At 38.2% G+C, this 26,550-nt stretch overlaps 1 protein-coding gene across 2 annotated transcripts in view; it reads right to left on the reverse strand.

Moving 5' to 3' along the window:
* Positions 1 to 26,550, reverse strand: part of SCML2 (Scm polycomb group protein like 2) — a 72,238-nt gene that overhangs the window by 29,609 nt on the left and 16,079 nt on the right. For both annotated transcript variants that reach the window (XM_041399991.1, XM_041399990.1), the window contains exons 3-7: positions 23,157 to 23,225; positions 16,584 to 16,654; positions 12,225 to 12,459; positions 8,199 to 8,287; positions 6,523 to 6,766 (exon numbers count right to left, since the gene is read on the reverse strand). In XM_041399991.1, the coding sequence (XP_041255925.1) occupies positions 6,523 to 6,766; positions 8,199 to 8,287; positions 12,225 to 12,459; positions 16,584 to 16,654; positions 23,157 to 23,225 (708 nt within the window). The remainder of the gene's footprint in view (positions 1 to 6,522; positions 6,767 to 8,198; positions 8,288 to 12,224; positions 12,460 to 16,583; positions 16,655 to 23,156; positions 23,226 to 26,550) is intronic.

The following is a 26,550-nucleotide window of genomic DNA, read 5'->3' on the forward strand; positions in this document are numbered from 1 at the left end:
CCATTGCAACCACATTAGCAAAAAACCTAAAGCAGACAAACCTCCCAAAAAACACCTATACTTTGTTGATAATCTGGAAGGAAGGAAGACAAGGAAGAGAGCAAGCAAATAACTCAAACTATCAAAACAGCATCAACTCGAGTTACCTGAAGTAAACTCAGATGTGCTGCTGATGAATCTGTCAATAAGCTCAGCAAGACCCAGCTCTACACATTGGGTACAAATTTAACAACCTGACTCTTCATCCAATCATTACTGATTCTGCCCTGGATTTGCCATTATTTTTTCCCAAATAGCATAGACAAAATGGAAGGTGGGCCCAAAATGACACAATACAATGCAACAAGCTTCCAGGGAAGAAAAAAGACACACATGCATGAATAGTACAATGCAACAATTTGTTTTGTCTCAGCATGTGAATGACAGCACTCTGTAAATCGGTTATAGCTACTAACACAGATTCGGAAAATATCTACTCAATCCCATCCACTAGTAGGGCACCACAACCATTTGCTGTGGCTTGGCACACCTAGGTTAGTAACCCTTGACTGCTTAGTCTCCACAGGAGTAGCATCTTTTATTACTCAAGCTGCAGATGGGAGGTCTGTACAGTAGTACAACTTTCTGTTTAGACTATACTGAAATACCTGCAGTGTCCATAAGACCCAAACAAAAGCACATTTAAAAAAAAATAAAAGAGTCCATGTAGCAGTCAAAAATACATGTGTTGGAGTACTTCCAATTTACAAGAAAATTACAATTGCCTTATAAATAAACATGTTAACATGACAGGGAATCCAGACTTACAATAAGGTCACATCTCTGGGAAAGGCAAAACCTTTATTCTTCCTTAACCGATTACTGCCCTGTAGCAGCACTATCCAAGCCTTGCTGCAAGATGTCAAGAAACATCAATACCAAATAAAAAAAGCTTAACATTTGAGAGAATGTGGCAAATCAGGTTTTAGCCTGAAGCGCTGAGGAGTTTTTATGCACAATTCTGAAGACAGCATAAATCTGCTTACTGTGTGTGCCTGATTTAACTACTGTGATCTGCTCATGAAGAGAAGCTGGCTGCATTGACAGAAAAATAAAACCTCCAGCAGCATGAAATTGTACCACTTCACTTTTTTTTCTTTAATGAAACTTAATTATCATGCTTATCTCATTTTTTGGCTACTCTAAACATCACAGAATCTTCACAGATCTAATTGTAGCTCTGTCTCAAGTTTCAACACTTCTTTTGTTTCATCTGCAAACAGGGCAAATACTTAGGTTTGTACTGATGCTCCACATTTCTGCCAAATTTAGCTGAAAACGTAAGACAGCTATTTTCACATAATTTCATCAACAACAGAGAAGACCATCTCTAGTATCTAGTTTGGTAAAATCTGCACAAAGTAAACATTGAGAACATGTCTGAAAATTAAATAAAGCTAAGAAAAATAGACAAATAAGATACTTTTAAATCTCTGCTTGAGCCTGTACTGCTCTTATTGCTGCAGACAGTTTTAGAAGGAGACCTTTAACATCAACACTCTGATTAGCATAACGAAAGAAGATTGCTCTCACTGCCAATAAATGCACTAAATTAGGAGAAAAGCAAAGATGGGACACAGGGTGTGGAAGAGGGGGAGACAGAGGAAGAAAGAATATGAGTAATGGTAGAAACTACAGTGTATCATGGTTTTGGTTGGTTTTTTAAAATTATTTTATCATCTTCCTTTGGCCTCCCAAATTTTTAGAGCACAGAGCGCAGTTGCAACTTTTTAAGTTATTTGCATCACCTTTATCCTTCAAAAATCCAGCTTCATAATGCTGGGGGGATCATGGATATGTAGAAACGGATCCCCCTCTTTCCAGATGCTGTTCATATCTAAATGATAGATACCACTTAACAATGAAATCAAACTTTGCAGGGGAAACTGCTTATTGCTTCCCACATGGCTTTTCCCCAGTTGTTCTTTTGTTTTCTCTCTTTTATGAAAAAGGTTTTACTTCCATCATAAATAAAAAGGTGGGTTGCCTAAGTAACTGCCATTTACATGTAATAATGAAACAGTAAAATGAATTTATACAGAAGCAGCAAATAGAAATTGTTCTGACAATCTCCAGTCACCTGCTGCTTACTTCAATCATAAGCCTCAAAACACAACAAGCAACATGAATACCAAGAATATTCTTGGGTATAGTAATAGATTTCTATTATTCAACAGAGTAAAGTAAAAATTACAATCTATTGTGGTTAAATAGAAGAGTACAATACATTTGGCCTAGAAAAAGAGTGAATAAAAAAAACATGCAGAGGACATAAAACTTTAAAAGCCTTCTTAAAGTATATCAAAAGCGTAAGTTACATGGACCCAAGAGACTACCAGATTTTAGAATGAGCAGATGCAGAAGGTAACATTAAAATAACAAGACTGAATTTATTTTGCATTCTTACTCACTCCAAGGAAGCACACAATATCAGTGTAAGTCCAAAAATCCCAAATACCAATTAATGAATAATCATGGAAGGAACAGAAAACATAACAGAAGGCACCACTATGTCACTAAGTTTCCATATACTGTGCACTTCTGGATCCAGTGCTTCAAAAATGCTGTAAGTGGAAAGGAAACAGTACAGAAGAACAAGGGTGACCAGAGGAATAAAACTGATCCCTGAACAACAAAACCAAAATCTTCCTGTAAAAGTACTGAGAATAAGAAAAGAACCTGTTTCAGTACAAGAAACCAAGGACAACAAATGAAACTACCAGCAAGGAAAAGGAATATCCCCTTTTCCAAAAAAATATACTCAAGTAGAGAATGCCTTATTTTGTAGGTGCAACAAAGGATGTTGTAGGTGCTAAAAGTTCAGATGGCTCCAGTATATAATATAACAGGTTAGATCAAGTTCCTCCCGTTTTATACTGAGTACCTGAGAAGGCAATCAGCATGAAAGCATTATTCTGGGCTGGGAAGGAGCTGGGATGCAGATGGACAGATACTAGGAGCACTTGTGCAAACCTGTCTCCTATGTGCTTATGATTTTCTTCAGACATCTGCTTTCTGCCAGTGCTGGAGAAAGCCTTCAAGAACAGATCATCCTTCAGACTGGTCCAGCACAGACATTACCACGTCAATCTCTTTTGTTAGTTTATGTGTTTTTTAGTCATCTCTAAAAGCATTTAAATGACCAAGAGACACAGAGAAAACAATCTATTGCATCCTTAAAATATCAACCTTGAGGCAGCGGGCCAAGCCAACATCAAGCACTGAAGTCAAATCACACGCAACCAATTAGTACTATGGGAGATATTTCTAATGACACAAACTACAATATTAGCTAAGCACAGCTTCTGATAGTATGAATATTGAATGTTACATTTCATACCACTGTGCACATATCCTGACATTCAGTCAGGTCCACTGAAGTCACACTTTCTGATAAGGACCAAAGACAAAACATAAACACAAATATTAGGGTCTGAAGGCTAATGGTTGGTCCAAACAACTTTTCACCTAACATCTGTGTATTATCTTTTATCTTCGTCCATGAGCTGTCTAATACCAATGAGAGGTACAGAAGATACAGTTTTAAAGAGTAAAAATAACACATAATCTGGCCTGAATAACCCAGATCCTAGAAGACTGTTCTTAAACATCTCACATGGCAGAGGTCCTACATTCTCTCTGGGTGTCCTAAAAGGCTAAGACAGTAGACAGTTGAAATACAGTCTTCCCTGATTTGCATACTGTCTCCCTTACTGCATTTAATCTCTCTTTCAAAAGGTTAAATTAGACCCCAAAATACATCTCATGGCAGGAAATTGTTGTCCTAGCTATGAGTGAAATTTAAAGCATCGTTTATCACTTTCATACTTAGATTGCAGGATATTGGCTTTGCATGTTCACTAAAATATCAGGCTTTTTTTTTTCAGCCCTCTAAGTACTGATTTAACACATTTAAATACCTTTCAGCTTTAGAAAAATCAAGAATACTTTTCATATTCACTCTGGAACTCAAACCACTCTTAAGTCAATTATTTTCATTTTCTATTGCAGAAATTCAAGCCAGAAATACTGAGGTAACCAGTAGGAAAAAGGTCCAGAGCAGAATAACACTTCAGTACTCCAAGGAAATTCCTACAATGCAGTACCTGTAATATTTTCTCCCTCAACAGGAGTAGTCAATGTTAGTGTGACGTAATGAAGAATCCTGACAGCATCATGATATTTCTGAATTCAAGTGGCTTGATTATACTCTTCTTGAAGCTATTATTTAAATCTTAATAAAGGATTGTCATTGCATCTCTTTAATGGCTCAACAGCAATCGAATAACAGTGAAAAACCTAACCTGAGAGCAAAAAATATTTCATCCAGATATGTAAATTCAACAAGTGTGTATAACACATACAAACATAAAACATAAAAAAAAAAAAACCACAAAGGAAAATAGAAATAACAAATTATTTATGCTCAGAATGGGGAAAAAATGAATACACAATTTCAATAAAACTGCAGTTAACTTTGGCCTCACTTTTGGAAACAAAAATAAACACCACTCCAGCCTGCACCTCTTTGCACTCAGTTTCTACTACATGTCCAAAATTCTCAATTTTAACTATAAGTCTGTAAGAACTTTGGTTCAGATTTTATTAATGCCTGGAGTGTTTTTGTTTCTCATTTCAAAGCAACAGTATCCTCACTGGATAGGTATTTCAAGTCTGAATTTTGTTTGGTTTATTACCTGAAGAACTGGATTACATAACCAGCTTTACTCATTGTCAAACAACCTTGAGCTCTATCAAGCACTAGTCAGGCAAAAAAAAAATCTGGATGTCTTACCTCAAAATATCGCTGGCTTTCCAGCAGTGAAATTGGAGTAGACTAAACAATTTAATAATATTCTTTCCAGAAGATGAAATTGGACTCAGTAATCTAAACTGTCACAAAAAACATGTTTTAAAAATTCTATGCCACTTATTTACACAGCCCCTCTTGTATATCACAGAATGGGTCAGGTGGGAAGGGACCACAGTGCGTCATCTGGTCCAATCTCCCTGCTCAAGCAAGGTCATCCCAGAGCACATGGCACAGGATTGTGTTCAGACAGCTCTGGAATACCTCCAGTGAGGGAGACTGCAACTTCTCTGGGCAATCTGCTCCAGTGCACAGTCACCCCCACAGTAAAGAAATAGTTAGCTTAAGTGTAATAACACATCTGTCTCATTCATGATCTCCCAAGACAAGGCCAACCTTCTGAAGAAGCTGAGAAAGACACTTCAGAGATTGGGAGCACAGAAACAATAAGACTAAGGTCAGTGTGGTCCCAGTGTGATCCAGTGTCCATCATCCTCACCTGACTCTCCCCTTCCCTCTCACTGCAGATCATTTTGGACAGTACAGCTACACACAGAGTTACTCCTTTGCTGAAATCTGCCAGAATGGGCTAAACACGATTCCAGGTACTATGACCCCTGGCAGCAACTTCACACAGGCAGGTGAGAACAAGGTTGCAGAGGTACCCTTAGCTAATTCCAGTTAGATTTTCCTACTTCCAAGAACTATAGAGTTCTTGATCTGCTAGCAAAAGACTGAAAAAAATAATGGGGATGGAAAGGCCAGGAAACGTTACTGATTTCTTGCCCTCTTGCTTCTGTTCCCTTCCTACTTCCAAGTGAGTGTTCTGTGACACCAATCTATTTGTCCCTTACTCACCTAACACCAGCTATGAAAATTCTCACTGAGAACAAATCATTCTGGTTAATAAAGAAATTAATTAAAATATTATTCCCCTCCTTCAAAACCTCTCTTCCTGACATTTTTTAATGGGATGAGGACAGAAAAGCTCAAACAGTTTGACAGAAAAGCCTTACACTACAGAAACCTGACAAGGAGTTCCAGAGGAGCCAAGGGATTACACTGAGGGATATCCCTCTTCATGTTATTTCCCTTCTTTCTAAGGTTGAGAGTTATTCATTATAAAGCAGCCATTAGTTAAAGAGACACTATCACCTGATCAACAAACATCCCTAAAGGCAAGAGGATGACACAGCTTTCAGAATAGGCAGTTGCAAGACAGAATTTTGCTGAGTATGAAAGAAGAAACATTAAATATATAGTTTAGACCTACAATCATCACAGAAGCAAAGACTACTTTACTTAGCAGTTAGCATGACATAAAGTGCTGCAGCAGCCAATATATTAGTATCACTAAACAGGAGCATGTTTCTATCAATAGTACAAATCTAGTTCAAGATTCTTTACAAGCACACAAAAATTAGAGGTCATCAGAAGTCCTGCTAACATTATTAAATAAATAATGTTCCTAGAGATACTATGAGCAGGGTAAAATTGTTTCCCAGCAATTTCTATTAGCTTTAAGCTACATAAAGAAAACTCAACGACATTTCATCCTTGTCCGCTACTCACAAATCAAATCTTCAGTCTTATCTGCATACAGCCAGCTGGTTTTTAAAATTCTGCTGTAATTGAGGAGAAAAACAATTAAGCAATATTATTAGTCATCTTACCATTGTTCCCTGGTGGTTGTAATGCATCTCCTGTCAAGCTACACCATCCGACTGGGAAAATATCTCGAGAATCACACCTGCACCAATAGTCAAATGCTCCTCTCCAACCATCAAATGTAACAAAAACTTCATCTCCTTTAACATCTCCAATGGTTGCTGGGCAAATCAGGTATGGGTTCTTTCTATCTATAGCTTCAAGTTTCATTCCAACTTTAAAGCAGTTTGGCACAGGTTTTGGTGGTTCCTACAAAAATAAGCATGGTAAAATATTTGTATTTCTATGACCTCTTGAAAAAAAAGCAAAACTAAGTAACAGCCCTTTTTCCTTAACATTCTTACTACTCATAGTCACTACTCTCAGGAAGTTATAGAAACACATTCAAGAAAACTTAGTCATGTTTCAAATTAGCCTTTGCTCTTCTGCACTAGAAAAATCTTAATTCTATTCCCACAAAACACAGCTGGGATAATTAGCAAAATTCTCCATGACAGAAAGACCCTGATAAAAGTATTTACATAAGCAATAGGTTGCAACCAATACATTATGTCTGGGCAGCAAGACAGCCAAGACACTAAAATGAAATTATTATATGCTAATAAAGAAGAGGTTTGCAGAGCATGGATATTTCTGGGGACTGATAACTGTCTGGTAAAAGCTTTACCTCTCAATTAATCCATGAAAAATTCATTAGCATTGGACATTATTTATAGGCCACTGTTAACTCACTTGCCTTAGACCAATTCCAAGTGGACACAAGAAAAACAAAAATCAAGTGAATGTGACTGGTATCCATGTACTTCCACAGCAGGAGTTGTGATCTGACAGAACACAAATTACCACCTCAGCCTCAAGAACCTTATTATCCAAGCCCATCTCAGATGTGCTGCAGGCTAGCACAGAGAAGCATGGCTCGTCATGCCTCAGAAAATTTATATTATCTTATCTAAAAAAATTATAATTACATGAAGTTAACACCAAGTGATGTGATTGCAGGCCTAAACCCAACTGTTTGATTTGCTGACATACTTCTCAGTATCACTCTCAGTATCCAAAAAAGAACACACACTCAGTATGAAAACAGGGTTTTATCACCTCAACAAAAAACTGAACCAAGTAATTTTAATATTACTGTTGTTTTTATATAATTTTCCATATTTCACAGTAACTTACTCAAGAGTCATGTTTAAAAAACTGAAAGGCTTTTTCTGCTATTTTTAACTACTTCCTAACATTTTAAATAATGAGTGTGTGCCCAATGACAATGTTTAACAAAACCCTTCCAAGCACTACTGTATTCCAATGGGTCTCATTCCCCATTAAATTTTTTCACTCCTGTGCACATTCACATGACTACAGTGCTGTTAAGAAACATGATATGCATTTTATCTAAAATCCATAAGACAAAAAAGGAGCAAACACAATTTTTCTAAGTAACACACTACACTTTGAAGTCTCAGTTCAGGAAAAGAAACAGCCCTCCCTACGGACTAGAAGCAGATTCCTTTCTGTCTGCTTCCTTAGCATGTCAATTCAGTTCAAAGTAATTTTAAATAATAGTCTTGTCTTCCCCATCTTTGCTGCAGACAACAGAGTAATATCTTAGCATCCTCATTAAAAAATGTAACCATGGACCAATTGACAGGAAGTTGTTTACTACAAAAGCCTTTCTTCTTACCTTCTTAAAGAATGCTGCAGGTGCCATTTCAGCTCCATTGAGAGTTCTTAAGAGAAACATTGGCCAAGAGGATGCATTCATCTGGAACCCTGAGGACAAACAAAAAAACCAAACAAACAGCCCTACTTTCAGTTTGTAAAATACAATAGGAGAAAAAGTCTATTTGACTAATGCCTCATTCCCTCTATTTCAGACTTGGCCAAAATAGAAGCAGCTAAGAAGAAATGAACACGTCGCTGTCGCTGCAGAAAGCTGTGCAATTCCTTTCCATTCTGAGTGCAAAATCACTCATCATAACGTCAGGTATTACAGATTAATTTCTAGGATTTAATGACACGCAAGTCCTAGTACAGGAGACCATTAGTTTGTCCCACACAATCTCTGGTCCAGTGGAACTTCCCTGGCACAAGCACCTAGCTTTCTCTTCAGGTTCTAGCTCATTTATTGAGCAGATACTTTTTTTATTTTTGAGAGTCTTGTTATTCTTTCAGCAAACCACAGACAAAAAGACAGTGCAACTGGTTTTTCTCCCTGGTTTTTCTCCCTCTCTCATTAAAAGAAATAGTAACCATAAAAACAAAGCGTACCTAAGAGTGACCAAAAAAATTTTAATAAATCATGTATCATATTGAAAAGCATAAACCAGATGGTGTTTTTATTTCATTATTCTTCATTAACAAGTGAATAAAAATCATAAACAACAATCAAATTGTTTAGATGAACTACCTTATTCAAACAGAACAAAGGTTTGGCTGAAAACCTTCTTAATCCAGATAATCTTCCCTCACAATCAACCACTTTCCAGTAAAAAGATAAAACAAAACAAACAAAAAATACTTCTGCTTTCTTTGCTTTTCAAATTAATGTTTTAAAGTAATGAGTAAGATAACAGACATACTGGACATTTTTTTCTGCTTCTTTAGCAGTTAGCTGTCTGGAACAGTTCTGCAGAGAAACAGACATAATACAGCAAATTGGAATTTTTTCCACAAAGCAAATAGTATATAATCTGCCAAGAGCTCATGAGTTCCCTCATAACTGATATTTAAGAATTGTCTTAAAAATCTGTAACTAGAAAGGTGGACCGTATCTGCAATTCTTCATCAGTTAAATAATTCACTTAAAATTTGATTATATGCTATAATGGCTCTTGAGCTCATAACTTTAAGCTGTCTTCAGTAGAATAAACAGTTTTCAAGCCAGAACCACCTATTCAACACCTAAATTAATGCAGAGCTCCTATATGATAAATGGTGTCATAATTCAGGGACCACTGAGCTGACTGTCAGGCCTGCATTCATGCCAGAGTCTTCATAAAACCTGAACATGTGTGGTTACTGAAACACAATATTCCCAATTTGGTAGCTCAGCAAATATATACAAGCAAGACAGAGGGGTGACAACTAAACAACAGTTTCAAGTCACTTCATTTGGCCTTTAAGTTGTCCTGGTAAAACAGAAAATGCTATGTGTAACATAATTTGCTCAGAAGATTAAGCTCTCAACAACAAAAAGCTATGGAAAAGCTATGGAAAACAAAGGCTGGAACAGGAACACTGCTGCAATAATTACTTTCTCAAAACCCTTATGTAACATGCATAATTAAAGCCATGTAAAAATCAGGTAGGAGGGACTATTTTAGTTAGTTATTATGATAGAAGTGGAACATTAGGTATCCAGAAGGTTCCTACTACTCAGGAAAAAAAAAACTCGTTGGTTAAATGTCTAACAGGAGGTAATTATACACCCAATTAGCTCCCAGCTTTACGCAGGAACAGGATATTGTAAAACTGCCAAAAAGGCTTTTCTAAAATTTATCTAGGTATGCCAGAATGTTTGATTGCTGGAATTCAGCCTATCTCTAGAAAAATCTAGGGCAGGAGGGCCAAAATAGTGGCACTCACATTCTTTTCTGAATAATCAGCAATTGTTCAGAGGGCAGGTAAACTTACATGCCTGAGTGCATGGAAACAGCTGCCTGTGAGGTGCTGCACTGCAGGCAGCCCGACCACGTAAGAGTAAGAAATAGTATCTGAGCAGAAGGCATCAGCCTTTCTACTGATGATCATGGGAAGTTTCTCCTCTTAGCGAATCGACTGCCCCTATCATACATACACAGAGCTGTTTCCTTCATCACTCTGGCTTAGAAACACATTTTAAAAAACTGTTGTGTTCCTGAAGACGTATCTTTTTAACACTGTACATGTGTACAGCTGAAGGAACCTCCATACTCTTCCATTTTTTATAATGGTATCACTTCATTCATTCTAGAAGGTTATATCAAGAACTTCAGAGAGGTTAAACTGAGAAACTTCTTCAAAAAAAAAATTAAAAAAAAACAACTTTTTCCCTGATGTCAGGAATTTCTATTGTATTCAACCAAAGCTTCTATATATCCATTGAAAGAAGGGGAAAAAAAGCCCTTCTGGGCTCAAACTGTATCTATCATAAGCAATATTTTTCTAGACTGGCACCCTGGTTGCATTAATTTTCTTGTGCTTTTGAAGGACTACAATAGGACACAAATCTGCCCTTATAATCTATGTGAAGTGTCTTAAACTGTTCCTGTCTCTCTACAAGCAAATCAAGATTCATACTGTAGTGAAATTATATTTTTTACTTCATCTTTCAAACAGAAAATCTGGAAGTTGCTTCCAAAGCAGGATGACAAGCTTTTTGAGAGGCTACTGAGAGAAAGAATACCTATCCTTGCTAAACCTCCAATTAGAATTCTCTACAAATTACTGATGGCACCAAAGTAGGTTCACAAGCATAAGACAGAAAAGCAGCAGCAACCAATTTCTGTATACAAGTAATTTTTTTATTATTTTAGAGTTTATTACTTCTATTATTTCTTGCATCTTAAAATTACAGAAGATGAGAAGACAAAAGGGGAGAGAGTGTTCAGGTAAATTTTGGTCATTATTCCTCCTCTTTTTTAAAAGCAAAACTATTTGTAGATCATTGTGAAATCTTTAAATATTTCCATACATAGAAGTTTAAGCTATTGACAAATACAATATAAGAATGCAGATCTAAATATACAAGTTAATCACAGCAAAGAAAGGCAATGTCACATTTTATTACCTCTAGCACTTTAGTCAAAGTTACCTCTGACCACTCACCAGGTAACAAGGAATTGCTTTGTAGAATTCCCTGTTTAATAAACTTCCTCAGTAAGTCTAAACTCAAGTACTATTTCTCAGTTTGGGGAGACACAATGTTGTCACTCATATTGCTCATGGAAGGCAAAAGAAGTTCTTATGGTATTTCTAAGCCTAAGAAAGCTATACCTTGTTCACAAGCATTTGTTGGGCTCACAACCAGCCATGACAAACTGATCTGACATTCCTGAACATGTTGATTTGAAACACTAAGAGTATCATGCAGCCTAAGCCTGCAGTTTGCTAGAGCTCTGGAGTGCTGCTTTTACTACCTCAGAGTAAAAATTCAGAGCAGAATGCTGCAATTCTGCACTAACCCACCTTATGCTGCCTGTCCTAGAACACAATCAATTTGCTTGGTGCCCAAGGAAACATCCTGACTGCCCTGCAGGGGCGTGCTTTCAGCAGCCCTGCTGAAGCTTCCCAGGCCTGCAGCAGCCAGTGCCCTCTTGTGAGCTGCTTGGATGCACTGATGAAGAGTAAAGGTGCAATTTGGCTTTCTCCAGTTCTTTCCAAGGGCTCCCAAAAGGAGCATGCATGGCATCACGCAACAAAACACTGTATACACACACATAAGGCAGGCTGTGTGTGGGGGAACATTTACAGAATGAGCACATTTAATATTAAGGGCCTATTAAGAAAAACCAACAACAAACAAAACTGCTCATTCTTATGCCAGAAGAATGAAAAAATAAGAAAAAGCCACAATTCACTTAGTCAGAATTCGTTTACTTACCTTTTTTCAGTTAAATAATGGTTTGGTGAGCTATTCATACCATTGAATTTGCCAAGACGAAAAGGTGAATTTGACTTTCTGAAAGCAATACTCCACACACATTTGTTCAGCAGCTTTGGTACTTACCAAGTGGAGGCTGGAGCATGCCCCCTTTCTTTTCACAGGTCCCGATGGGCTGTATGTCTGAGGAATCCACAAGCCTCCAGAAATCATTTTTGTTGTCACTTCCATCGAGCCGCAACCTTAGCCTGGCACCAGTGATCCCAATGACTGTAGCAATACAAACTGAGGTAACATTGCGAGGATCGTGGGCTTCCAGTTTCATACCAACTTTGAAATCATTCGTAGGTGGAATTCTAGACTACAATAAAAGGCAAAAGACTTTTTCTTGTAGTTGTTAATACTGATGAATTTACTAGCCAGTTCAATAAACAGCTTTATTTTCTCCAAACTCAGCATAAAAACGACAAATATGAAAAAGCTTTTAAACTTTTCAGTGTCTAGCAGCAAGTCAGAAAAGGCAACTGGATAACCTACCAACTGCATAAGCATAATTGATTTCTAAAAAGATAAGGATGCTAAGTAGGGTAACAACGGAACCTTCAGGAAGACATGAACACAAGAGTGAAGTGAATGGAATACAAGGACATTAGGAAACATGACATTCAACAAAAAAAAAAAAAAAAACAAAAAACCAAAACACAAACCAACACACATATTAAAAAAAAAAAATCCCAACCACAAGGTTTATTAGCTTCCAATTCAAAAGAAATAATTATCCTCATTGCAATAACATTTTGGAAATCTAAACAAAATTTGGAGCCTTCTGTATCAAAAAAAAAGCTTACATTACAAAAAAAAAGACAGAAAAAGGAGTTAGCATTAACATTTTTAAGAAAGAAAACAGTCCTAAAGACGCATAAAACTTCCGTGCTAAGACGAAATCTGTAGCCTGTACTTATTCACAGAGAACTGAATATAATCACAAACATACATACAATGCCAATTTAATTAGCACAGGGAAAAGAAATGTGACAAATGCAATTTGGTTGTTAGGAAGAACTTTTTGTCACATGCTGAAGTTGAACAAAAGACAGTATTTTTTACTCATGTATCAACACACTACAGGAAGAGATTGACTGGATTGCAGTCTGATTACTTGCCTTCTGTTATATTGTAGGCAAATGACATGTAATGATGTTTAAAACTTTGTATTAACACTAACTGGGATGGAATGCCTCTCACTATTCTCTTTACTTGTCTCCTCATTTCCAGCCTAAATTTTATTGTTTTATTGGTGGAATTTTTGGCCATCAGTTAATCTTTTTTTTTTTTTTTTTTTTTTTTTTTTTTTTTTTTTTTTTTTTTTTTTTTTTTTTTTTTTTTCTTTTCTTTTCTTTTCTTTTCTTTTAGCAAATAAAACCAAAAGCTACAACTGACCCTTTCTCGGTACCTTTTCAACAATGTAAATTAGTCAAGCACTGAAATTTCTCTTAGCAGATGATGACTATTCTCCTATCATCCTGGAAACTCTTTTCTGCAACTTTTCAGTACAAAGTTGTTTTTGAATACAGACACCTTCCCCATGACATTTAAACCCAGTAGCTACCCCATCCAGACTAACACAGTCTGACTTCTAATACAGGAGGAATGTTAGAATACCCAAAACCATAGGCATTCACACTCACAGGACTCCTATGTCCCCTCGTGTCTGCCTGACCAGGTCAGGTGGGGATCCCACAGCAGGCAGGCAAATGCACCTACCTGTCTGAGGACACAGGAAAAGACAGGAGAAATCTGCTCCTGCAACACGTGTTAGTGATATTTTTTCTCCATCACATTTAAATGTCTAAATTACATCTTGCTCTACTTGCTATATTGTGCAGGTGCACTATTTACAACACACCCTAGATCCACAGTGGAAGCCCTGGAGGAGCCTGAGCCCTAAAGTCAGAGGTGAGCAAAATTCAGTGAGCATCTGCCAGTGCTGAACTCGGGCAGCAGGCTGGCTGAAAGGAGAACCCAAGCATATTAAATTTAAAGGGCAATTCAATTTCAGGATATTGCTTGTCAAGCTGTTATTTTGTACAACCAGGAAAAGCAACAGAAATTGAGAAAGTGGGGAGTTTGTTTCTTTGCTTGTGGAAAAGGTGAGCTTGTTTAAATACCAACAACTCAAGACAACAACTCATTCTACTAAAAAGGTAAGTCCTGCATGATAGTTTGTCTTTAAATAAAATAAAAAAACCTCACTCAGTAATAGCTTTGCTTTAAGTTCTGCTCAAACCACAAGGGACTGAGCTTTTACATTTAAATTTTTCAACTGCTTGGGAAAAAGTTTAAGGCAAGAAAAAGGAACATGAAGTGCATTGAAATTTTAAGTAGTTATTAAAAACAACTTAAAGCAACATATAAAATACCTTCTAAATTAAGATAAATACTTTAATCAATTTCCATTATCTGTCTGTCCTAATTTATGGTAGAGGCTTTAATTTATTGTTCCCCAGGTAATTTTTAATTACTACAAAATTTAAACTTTTAAAATTCCCACAGGTCACAAATTCTGGATGTAATTGTCAAATTAATTTTCTAGCTGCACTTTATTTTCTGGCTGGCCACAGCAGTGTATTTCTTTGCATTACACAGAGTAATAATGACATGTAGAATTCATGTGTAACCCAATAAAATTCAAATTAGTCCTTGGCAAAGCACAAGCACTTTAGTTTCTGAAATCTACAAATATTATGTAGTGAGAGGATCTAGTTCTGCACCTATCACCATTGCATGTCACTTTCCACCTAAAGATTGACTCTTAGAAAAAATGAAAATCTGCATAAGCAAATTGTTTTGAAATTTGCTGTGCACATAAATTAAAGCTCTTCTTTTCAACTCACACACTCCTTAAGCAATCTAGGTCACATGGATTTATCTCTGTCAATGCATGTCACCTAAGCACCTCTATGCAAGGCATTATTTGGTTGCTCAGTTCAGACTTCTTGAGCATTACTAGGGACAGCAAGATGCAAGAAAGGCACATGGAAAGGCTTTTGAGCAGCTTTCTACAGTAGTTACATTTCTTGGGAACATACTCTGGTCATGGTGGTTTATGGTGTCCGAGTATGGCATTAACCTCAGAAAGATCCAGGTACAACACACCACCCTCTGCCTCTACCCAGGAGGAGTTTGAGGTGTCTGCCTTGTGAAAAACACATACTGTGAAATTAATTTCTGCAGCTCCACTCAGAGCTATGAACACCAGTGTTTTTAGCCCCCTCTCACTGAGAGCAGCATGCAAGGGGCTCTTTGCCCTTTATCCTCATCTGCAAAGAGCAAGCTGAGATTCAAGATCTAGCACGAGGAAATGCTACCACTTGTGTTTCTCTCTCCTAATTCTCCATTCCTGCAACTGCTTCAGACTCATCTAGTGATGGTTCCTCTCTCTCTCAGACTCTTCAATTTGTGCTGCTTTTTATTTGGGCCCCCACTGGTGGTCAGTATCATTTACAGTACCACCAAAAAGACCCTAGAAAACAATTTCAGAACATGCCCAAGCCACTAAACTAGACATGCACTGCTTGTCACACCTATTACACTTCTATGAACCTGAACAATCCAATTCCTTAGCAACTATCTTCCTAACACAGTGAAGGCACACAGACCAAAATGAATCCTATTTAACTTTACACAGACAAGATACACCTCAGCTTGGGAAAACAGAGAGAAAGATGCCAAAAGAGATCAACTCAGTCTCCAGAGGGCTGAACAACTGGAGGTCATTAGCTTACACAAGATGGTAGATTTAAACTGCATCTGCAAATACGTACTAAACCACTAGGTAGGGGGGATCAAACTTGTAGGGTATAGAGTAATACAAAACAGTACATTAAACACCCTTCATCATAAATCCAGTATTTTCTTTGTATTCCTATATATTCCACTTGATTTTTTTTTTTAAATTTTAGTATCTGTTACCCCTAAGTAGAAAGCACTTTGCTCAGAAAGACAAAATTAAACATATTAGATACCCAGGAACAAAGTGGTGGCTCAACTCTACTACACACACATCTTATAGCTAGACAGAATTGAAAGAAATCTTTCAAAAATGGGGCAAAGACTCCTCTGACAATCAGCCAAATTTTTAATTCTCACTAAAACCATGGTAGCGCTAAGATTATTGAAAAAAATATAAAACATTTCTGAACACTGACAAGGCTATCTGTTTTCATTAGCTAGTCTTTTTTTTTAAAGGAAAACAGAGTTCAAAGAAACAATTTTAATGAAACCCTCAAAATTTGGCTTGAGGCAGAAACCAAGAATGAAAAAACTTCCGTAGCTAGTAACTGCCAAAACTGTAAGCTACTGATAACTACAGATCAAAAGAAGTCAAATGGGAAGTTTGCAAGCAGTCTACATGTGAAAGTTTTTCTAGGATCACCCTGTAACAGGCATACAATACACACACACGTAAAATAGTATCTGGCATACCTGTCTGAAACAATGCAGAGGGGCAGCTACTGATTCAGTCTCTTTCAGATAATCATCCCAATTAAACTGTTCTGGAAGACAGAAGATAAATAAATACATATACACACTTATAAAAAAAGGAATTGACATTAAATGAAAATTTGAGGAAAGAAAGGGACAGAAAACCCAACTATCTTGCAGAATATGTTTTTTCAAGAGCAGAATCATTCTCAAATGAAAACTCCACCTTTGAAATACATACAGACCTTGAAGGAGCTTCAAAAGTAATGTTAATTTACAGGGTTGAACACACAATAGGCAAAATTAATACAAAATTTCCTTCAATTTTTTTTTGTGCTCCACATGCAAAATGATCTAGGTCAGAGTATCTAGATTCAATTCTCTGCATAAGGATCTCCCAAGTACTCTTATATAAATCACATTAGCCTTACTATATTATAGTTCCCCTAACAGCAGGGTTGGTATGATAACCTCATATGAGTACTGAGATGATACACATTGAAAAACACAGACACATGGATACTGTTGAAATATATGCTATGAACACTATCCACTTGAAATCAAGAAGATTAGCACAGCCTTCCAACTGCATCTTGATCTCTTTTTATCTGAAGTCACATAAAGGTTTCTTTTTGTAGAATATCATGTAATATGGCATAGATAGGCAAACATTATGGCAATATTAAGTAACAAAATAATGGTATTTTTTCCACTGTTAATACTGTCATTGTTTATGTGTACAGGCAGGTGGATTCTGCACTTGATTTAACTAGTGTTACCAGTTGTGCATGAATGGAAAAATATGAAGTACCAACATCAAAGATACAAGCAAGCATATTAATTATTTTAATATAAAGTGTAAGAAAAAAGCTAGAATGGCACAGCTAATATTTTTGTTACTATATTATCTGAGTGAGCTCTCTTGCTTATTTGTCTTGTTTGGGCAGCTGGCATCTTTCTGATGTTCCTGAAAATGAAGCACTGATGAACCCAAAACGATGCAGCGATGCCACCCAGTGGCTCAACAACAGCCACTCACAAGGCCTAATGCAAAATCCTTGGAGATGATGGAGAACTTGCTCCAGGTGTGCCAGTAGTTCTTGCAAAAACACCACTGGGCACAGACACTTAAACACATCTCTGCAGTTTTCAGGAGAGAGGAGAAACAAAGAAACAATCAGAAAATGGCAGCACTTTCCAGCACTTGCACACAGCTTCCCTGAAGGATGTGTGGTGGCTCAAACCCAGTCTTCCTGCAGTAGGACAGCATTCAGCTGACAATATCAAGTGCTTCAAGCAAAAGGGAGCCATCCCTTCAGCCTGCTGAGGTCCGGGTTTTGGGTGAAACATACTCAAAAGTGTACAAGTCGGTTTCCTTGCCACTGCAGAAGGCATGTGCTTGTTAGGAATGTGAGAAGTCAGAAAAATGTCAAAAGCTGTTAATTTGGTGATCTGGAATATATGAAGGTAACAAAGATACTTTTATACAACATCTTGGAATTCCACCTATTTTGGAATGAAAATTTTATTCACACATTGATATAGTAAAACTGATTTTGTATTACTTACAAAAGGCAGGATACATTAACTTAAGCATATATTTGTATTTCAGGAAGGCAGAAATAGCTCTTCAGAGCTTTCCCCAGAAAGTAGCCTCCAGATTTGTTGCTCTTTTCATTAACAAGCCAAGGAGCAAAAATTAAATATTATAACCTGATAGCAAGGTTTTATCTTATAAAAATTCTTCTTGGACTCCAATAATAAACTGCCACTTCAGGTTGCCTTCTGATTTTAAAAAAAATTAATCAGTGTTTACCTTAGTAAAGTACCTAATTCTACATAATTAAATCTAGTCAAAAGAAAACATTAGTGCGTCCCAACTGTCTCAGCTCTAACATGATCTAAAAGCTGTAGTCATGCATAGCCTCATTGTGTTACGGACTGTACAAATAGTGATACTTCAGTGACACCGCATTTACCAGGACAAACTGTCATTCACCTCCTCCAAAAAAATTATATAGTAACATTTCCCAAATGATCAGAATTTTAATAACAGAACAGTAAATTTCATGGAGTGACCAAAAATACAGAGAGAAAGAAAGAGTTTTGTTTTTTCAAGGGAACATTTACTAGAAAGACACAGAAGGTAACAGAACATTTACTAGAAAGACAGAGAAGGTAAGCAGCCAGCTACAGATAAAGCCAAGAGGAAAACACTGCCTAGCTCTTTGCTTTAAATCCTCGCTATCAAAAGCTCTTGCATCAAGCAGAAATGTCCTGGAGTTAAAATTAGAAGCTCTCCACCTGTGAAGACTGTATTAAATTAGAGCCAAGCTCTCAGAGATGGGGCTAATTATCATTTAATTACTGCAGTTATAGAAATAGGAGACACATGTATGTTTGCAACATGTAAGATGCATCTCTAGAAAGATAAGCACATTGAAAAAATAGCTACACGAAAGCTTCTCTGTATTCTCAGTGTGCACAGGTAAAGAAGCAATTGTGTTATACATATTTCTAATTCTAAAGACCCTGAAAATATGCAGCTTCTGACACTAGAAATCCTTACTAAAATTAGCTCATACTAAATAATTTAATGTGCATTTCTCTTCACACTCAAATCTGCAGGCTGAATAAAACAGCTTAAGAAAAGACCATTATGCAACAACCACAACTTTATAATCCACCAGGAGAGTGAAAACTGGAGAGGCAAAGAAGATTTTATGCTGAAGAGCAAACCAGCATATACTGGAAATGGAACAAAAAACCCAAACCAGAAGGTAACTAGAGCCTTTTGTAAATTAAAAAAAAATTAGTTTAAAACCCACATAGGAGTGAGGCTCTTTAATAGTGATTCAAAACAAGCAGCAATGGAGGGACTGAGTTCATGTCACAGCTGCTTGCATTACTGGCACTACCCATGGGTCAATGACCCTTGCTGCTCTCTTCAATGCTGTATCAATACCCTATCACTTCTTGTCAAACCTGCCAATCCCAAAGTAACTCAAGCTAGAAGGGACCTCAGGAGGTCTCTAGTTCAGCCTCCTGCTCCTCCAGGGTTCCATCAGACTCAATGTGAAGATGTCCTCATCAAGGAGGAATTTCTTATGCTCCAGCCAGTATCTGTCACTTCTCCTTCCACACTGGCTCTGAGAGGAGCCTGGCTCTGTCCCCTTTCCATCCACCTGACAGGTAGTTGAAGACAGCATGATCATCTCCCACAAGCTTTCTTTTCTTTTAGCTGAAAAATAAACATTTCCTTTGGTTTCAGTACCAGTTTTTCCCGTTCTGGCTCCTTCAATTTTTTTGCAGGACTTCAAGCCAGCTACTCCAACACTGCAGAGCCTTCCTTGTACCGCGCAGCTCAACACTGAATGCAGCTCTCCAGACACAGCGGCCCACATTCCCCAAGGCCGGGAACGCCCCCTCCCACGCCTTTGCAGTGGGGCTCTTTGGCCACCAGAGCTCGCTGCTGGCCCGCGCTGCGGCCGGCCGGGCTCAGGCCGCTCGTGCCGAGCTCCGCCCGGCAGCCGCCTCCAGCCCGGCTGCCGCAGGGCTCCGCTCTGCCCGCGGCCGAGGAGGGAGCTCCAGTCACCGCCCAGTCTCACCGCGGTCCTGCCTTTCCATTTCCCCAGCATGGCAAGTCCATCTGAAGAGCAGTGCTGCCTTCCAGCCATTAGATGTTGCCCACAAACTGCTCTGGCAGTGTGTTCTGTAAAATCCTCCCCATTTGCCAGTAAGGCCTTAAAGAGCACCAGCCCTAATACTGACCTCTAAGAAATGCCACTAGCTACCATTGGACAGGTGGTCCTCGCACAGCTTGACAGTCCAGTTAATTTTTCATCCACCTATCCAAACCACATCTCACCAGTTTGGCTGAAAGGATGCTACAGAAACTGTGCAGAAAGCTTTGCTAAAGTTGACATGAACAACATCCATTGCTCTCCCTTGTTTCCAGAGTAACTAAGCACAAAAGGCAACATCAGTCATGCACAGTTCACACACTTGGCAAATCTATCTCCACTGCTCCTAACATCATTGTTGTCTTTATTTGCTTGGAAATGGTTTCCAGAAATATTTTCTTTATAGTCTTCCTGAAGACTTAGATTGGGCGGGCCAGCCTGTAATTCCCCAGGTGCTCCCATCTCGTCCTTCTTGACAGTGCGTACTATTTGACCTTCTCCAGCCATGGTGAAACTTCCTCAAACACTACAAGTTCTCCAAAAGAAGCGAGAAGCCTCCTTGTGACATCAGTCCCCTGCCTCAGGACCCCTGGAGGTGCTACATCTGCTGCCATGAATAAGTGAATGCCTGGTTTGTTGAAGTGCTCCCTATCTTTTTTCACCATATGTAGTTCTCCAGTTTAGTGAAAGTCAAAAGTTTTACAAAATTTTAACTGAAGATTTAAACCACAAATTGTCACTTGCAGATTGGTAAAATTTAAGGTCCTGGTTTATTCAGGTTAATATAATACAGTATCACCATAGCCTAAACACTGTTTGGGCAGATGGAACATGTCATATCTTCTCAGATCACCTCTAGGTTCCTTTGGCACCCATCTGAGACTTTGGACATGGAGATGCCTCTTTTCTAGTCTTCATCCCATAATCTTTCTTCTTCAAAGATGAGATTTCCTTATAATTTTTGTTCATACAGTCTTGCAAATCCAGTAATTTAGGTGTAAGGTATTTCATACTCCGCTTGTACCTCTTTCTACATGTGATGATCCTTCAATTAAAATCTTTCTCCTCCTCATGTCTTTCTCTACTTGCTTCAGTCTATTTTTTTAACCCATTCCTCTCACACCTCTTCAACTATTCCTATCACACATTCCCCTGGAAACTCTGGAGACTTCCTAGTTGCTAGCCCAAAGCATTGTATGGCGTCTTCATCTAGCATCAAGGGGCTCCTTCTGCTCCTTTGCCACCAACAAGCAACAACACAGAATAAAAATTATTTCATCTGTAGAAAATCAGAGATCTTGCAAGAAACTCCTCTCTGTCTGACAAAGCTGAGCCTAGATTTCCTGGGGATGTTCAGTTCCCAGACACTAGGTTAACAGCACAGACCAAGTCAAGAACATGGAACACAGAATAAGGCTTGCCTGCTTAGCACTGCTTCTCCACAAAGCTTTTTCAACACCTTGCTCTCAACTGCTGGAGGAAGCAGGGATATTTTCCAGTGACTCATGAAATATGGTTATCTTATCCACTTATGAAGAGCACTTTGCTGGTGGGGAGGTGTCTTACAGCACTCTGTCTGTCGTGTCAGACAACATTATTTAAAACAGACATGCTGAGTCCAGTTTGACTGGAGCTCCTTTTACACTGCAGAAGAGGGAAAAAAAAGACAAATATGCTTCCTTTTGTGGCTCAAAGTAACAGGGACAAATAAAGATGACAGGTTGCCTGCACAGGTTGTAGATTCTCCTCCTCTGGAGACACCTGTAAGTTTTCTGGACACAATCCTGAGTAATGTGCTCTAGGGGATCCTGCTTGAGCAGCAAGTTGGACCAAGATAACCTCCAGTGGTTGCTTCCAACCTATTCTGTGATGGCCAGAATCCTAATAAATGAAAAAATTAGCTCTGGCAAATGTAACAGCTGAAGGCTGCACTATGACTGATATCTTTTATGCAAAGTCATTACCTCAATTACCCAGCTAATGTTTCAGTATCCTGGCATGCTTGATCAGTTACTATGCTACTTGTCTCCACTGGTACCCAGGAAGAACCAGACCATCTATCAGGAGTCAGAGGGCACAGAAAAGTGAGCAGAGTGAGAGTTTAAATAATTCAGTGTAATTTTTTCATGAACTCCTGAAGAGATTTTGTACTTTAGTCAATACCGCTCATTACATTTCTTACTGTCCAAATTCAAACAAACAACATGAACATGCAAAGCATATCTAAGGATGCTGCTGCTGTCTCACTGCAGCCCACCATAGAAGCTACCCTGACAGGAATCTCATGTATACACTGCCTTATGGCACCCGCTGTGCATAGTAGAGGCTAAGTTAGCCAAGAACCTGGATCATTTCTGCTAAGTGTGCACTTTTCCTCAGTTTACTAAAAAAACCACGAATTCTGCTTTCAAATCAATTATTTAAAGTAAAATTAGAAACCCAGGCAATTTAACCCAGTTAGCAATCCTAAAAACTCAAGACTGTTAAACTGAAAATCCTTCTTTTGGCACCAGGAAACACATTAAGGAAACAGAAGGTAACTGCAGCAGAAAAGGCATGAGACTGAAAAATACATGAGGAAAAAAAGAGACAAATCAGTAATGGTTTAAAAATAATAAAGTTTACACAGGATCTTTGATTATACATACAAAGAGTACTTATTTGGCTAGTTAAACTAGCAGGTTCAACTCAAGCAGTTTCAACCATCACTTTCTATAACAAAACATACTTTCATAAAAGCTAGACAAAAGCAAAGGTATGTTTTTAACTGCCCACCATAATAACCCAAGAGATTCCAACAAGAAAAAGAAGTCAGAAAACAGTACAATCCAAACACACACTTTTTCTTTTAGAGTACCTTAACTAAGAACCTGACAGCTGCAATACCTACCACTTTTTAAAGATGGGTTGTTTGCCTGCTGATTCTTTCCATCTTTTTCTTTTTTAATATTCTTTGAATCTAAAAGACAAGATTCCATTACATAATAAATGTAATATTCACATCATAACAATGTCTAGCATAACACAGAATGCTTTCAAACAATATAGAATATCTTGTTCACTTTATTTCATTCATTTCAGTACATAATCAAAAAGGTATGTAAATTTAATCACCACGCTATTTTCCCTTCAAAATATATTGAAAAGTACAGCATGAAAAAGCAGAGCTTTTGACTACTTTATATAAATAATTAGAATGAATCTAGTTGCAGAACACAGAACATCAGCTCCACAGATAGCAATCCTGTCCCATTTTTAAACAGTTTTACTTCAACCTACACAAAATTTGAGATCCCAAAGATCACTGGATATCTTTGTACATCTGGTTATACACATATCACTGTGAACTGAGAAACAAGGAAAAAAACAAACCCATCCTAAAACCGTATTTCTGAATTAAAGAGTTCATTCCATATTGAGATTCTTTAATAATCAATAGTCTCAATATAAAATTCTCAAATATTCAAAGCAGCTATCTCAGCACACATGAATTATTTAAAATAATTACTCAGAAGAATCTACCTTTTCTATCATTAATCTTGGCACACACTTAGAAAGGGGTCTGCCATATTTCATTTTTGATGGATTTCAGCATGTATGAGAGATGCAGAACTGGGCAGCTATAATGGAAAAGACTGAGAGAGACAGTTCCACTCACTCCTTTTAAAATACATTGTTTGGTGACCTGCCTTTGACAATCATGGACTTGAGTGCAATTCAAATACGATATTGACCTCACAACAAAAATGCAAGTACATTTTCAGATCTAAAAAGCTTTTCTGTTTTTACCAAGATCTGCATAGGAGACAAACTGTCTTGGTCTGCAAATGCCTCATTACTGGGAAATGTGGCTGCTCCTCTAGTTAGGCTTGTGCCTAGCTCACACTTTGGGTTACCCCACTTAGCCTGAACTGGTACAGGTGAAGGGAAGGCTCACTTTTACTGCAAGATTGCATTAGTAGCTGTATTCACTCGCTTTTAAGTCTACACCTACTGATTGGCTTGCTCTTGAAATGAAAGCACTCTTGACCTAGAATGTGAAGCATTTGGTGACAGAAACACTTGAAATACAATGAATTGTTCTGCAGAAAAGACTAAGCCCTAACAGTGTTTCTTTTCTGTAAGTAAAGCATTTTGTGAAACATACTGACAAGCAACGTGTGCTGTTCAGCACTTCCATCTCACATCCTTCATTATCAGGAAATTGCCACATAATGCAAGTCCTCTGTCACCAGTCTCAAAATCCTCCCCTAACACTCAGTGAGGAAAGGATAAGCCATCCACATGGCTCTGTGCTTGGCAGGATGAGACGCTCCTTTGGTCGGAGCACAGTAATGGCACCCTCGGGGGTGGCCAAGCAGGGCCTCGCCATCCAGAGCCACCCCATCACTCTGTCCAGGAGCTACTGGGGGGTGGCACTGGGGGCAGCACCAGCACTGGGGGCTATCCCAAGATAGGCTGGGGCTGGGATGGACAGGGGGCCAGGGCTGTGGTGATCTGGAGACTGGCCCTGCTGCAGCACCACTGGGGCAGGGGCTGACATGGGGTCCTGGGCAGGGCAGGTGGAGGCTCCAGGTGAGTCAGGGTCATTAAAGCCTATTGGTGTAATCAGGACCACGACACCTTCCAAGAATAATCCAGACCTCACAGTCCTACAAAATCAGTGGACAGCTTACATAACTGCTCAAAATATCCTGCAAAAATACCACCCCTTACTCCTAAAGCAGACACAGGCAGAACTCCAAGTCCTTTGAAAAAGAAAAAAAATGCTGTGTTTACTCCTTGACTTAATCTTCCTTCTTGACTTACATGTTCTTTCTTTTGGAAGAAGTTTGCTTTGGAAAATTTTCTATTATACAGGTTCCTGAAAAAAAATGCTTATGAAGATCAACTTCAGACAGAACTGCTGAAATTATTTGGGACAGTGCCTACAGAACTATAACCCCAGTACCTCCTCGTAAAGCAGTAGGGCTTTACGCCATACAAGTAGATACCCTACAACTACCTGTGGGAATCTCAGAAGGGATAATGCTAAAACTAGTTCAGTAACACTGAAAAGATGCAAGGCTAAGGTTCACCTTCTCCACCCTACATCCTATGAAAATATATTTCATCCAGCCTTTTTGGGATTGAGCTGAATCCAGCTAATTTTCTGCTGGGAGGTAGCAATCAATGGCAGGACCTTTTGCCACATTCTACAACCTGAGTCAGTATTTCCCACAAACAGTCAGGGTACTAAGGCTGACACAAGGCTGTCAGCTTACAAAACAAGTAACTTTCCAATCTGACTATGTCCAAAAAGGAAATCAATAAGTTTCTTATGTGGAACTCCACTGAAAGAAGAGAACTAATAACTGCTTCCTGCAAACACCCAAAGCTTGAAAGGACAGAGTCATGAAAGAGTATCTACCAAACAGCGTTAGATTAAAAACAAGATGACAGCTTTTCATGATGAGAGACATCAAGAACAGGTGAAAGAATGGGAAAAACTGCAGCCTGGACACCACATGTGTTCTTGCTGACAATCACAATCATGGATTATTTATTCCCTGTACCAGCTAGCTTTAGTGCCTCTTTCAAAAATATCACAGCAAATATGAAAGTTGAAACAAAACACTCTTGGCAACTTATTTTTCGTATCAGCCATTAGACAACTACAGGAAAAGAAGAGATGATTAATGAGAAATGGCTTTCTCAATAGCATTTTAAACAATTATTTCATATGAGGTGGAGGCATTTTCATTCACAGTAAACACAAAGCACTGTCACTATCTTGTTTTTGATGGTAGGAAATCTCCTCTTTAAAAGGCACAAATAAATCTCACCCAGCATATGCAGAAGCATCCAAGAATAAGTCTGAATAAAACCAAGATTGCTTTCAAAGGATCCCCTTGCTTTTATGCATTCCAATCATCATCAGTGGGAAGCTGGGAACACCATTACCAAGCTGGTGTGTTTTGATGCAAAGCTACTAGCAGGAATAACTGCCAACTAACCTGTTTCCACATCAGACACCCTGCATCTATCTACTGCCACCTCAGAAACCTTTCCTCCAGTCTGTATTTCACAGTCACTACTTCACTGTCTAGACTTCCCAGCCTCGTTCAGGAGTGCTTTTTCCAGTGTTGGCAGTTAGGCTGGATAAAAAACTATGGTTTATTTAAAAAAAAAAAAAACTATAAAGAAAGATTTTATTAAAAACCAATTTTATAAATATTAATATTTCATAAACACAGAGTTTTTTAATGCATGCCAATCTATATTTGAAATTTTGATATTCTATA

The sequence above is a fragment of the Onychostruthus taczanowskii genome, unplaced genomic scaffold (assembly GCF_017590055.1).
Source record: "Onychostruthus taczanowskii isolate IOZ18803 unplaced genomic scaffold, ASM1759005v1 scaffold17, whole genome shotgun sequence".
Classification (NCBI taxonomy): Eukaryota; Metazoa; Chordata; class Aves; order Passeriformes; family Passeridae; genus Onychostruthus; species Onychostruthus taczanowskii.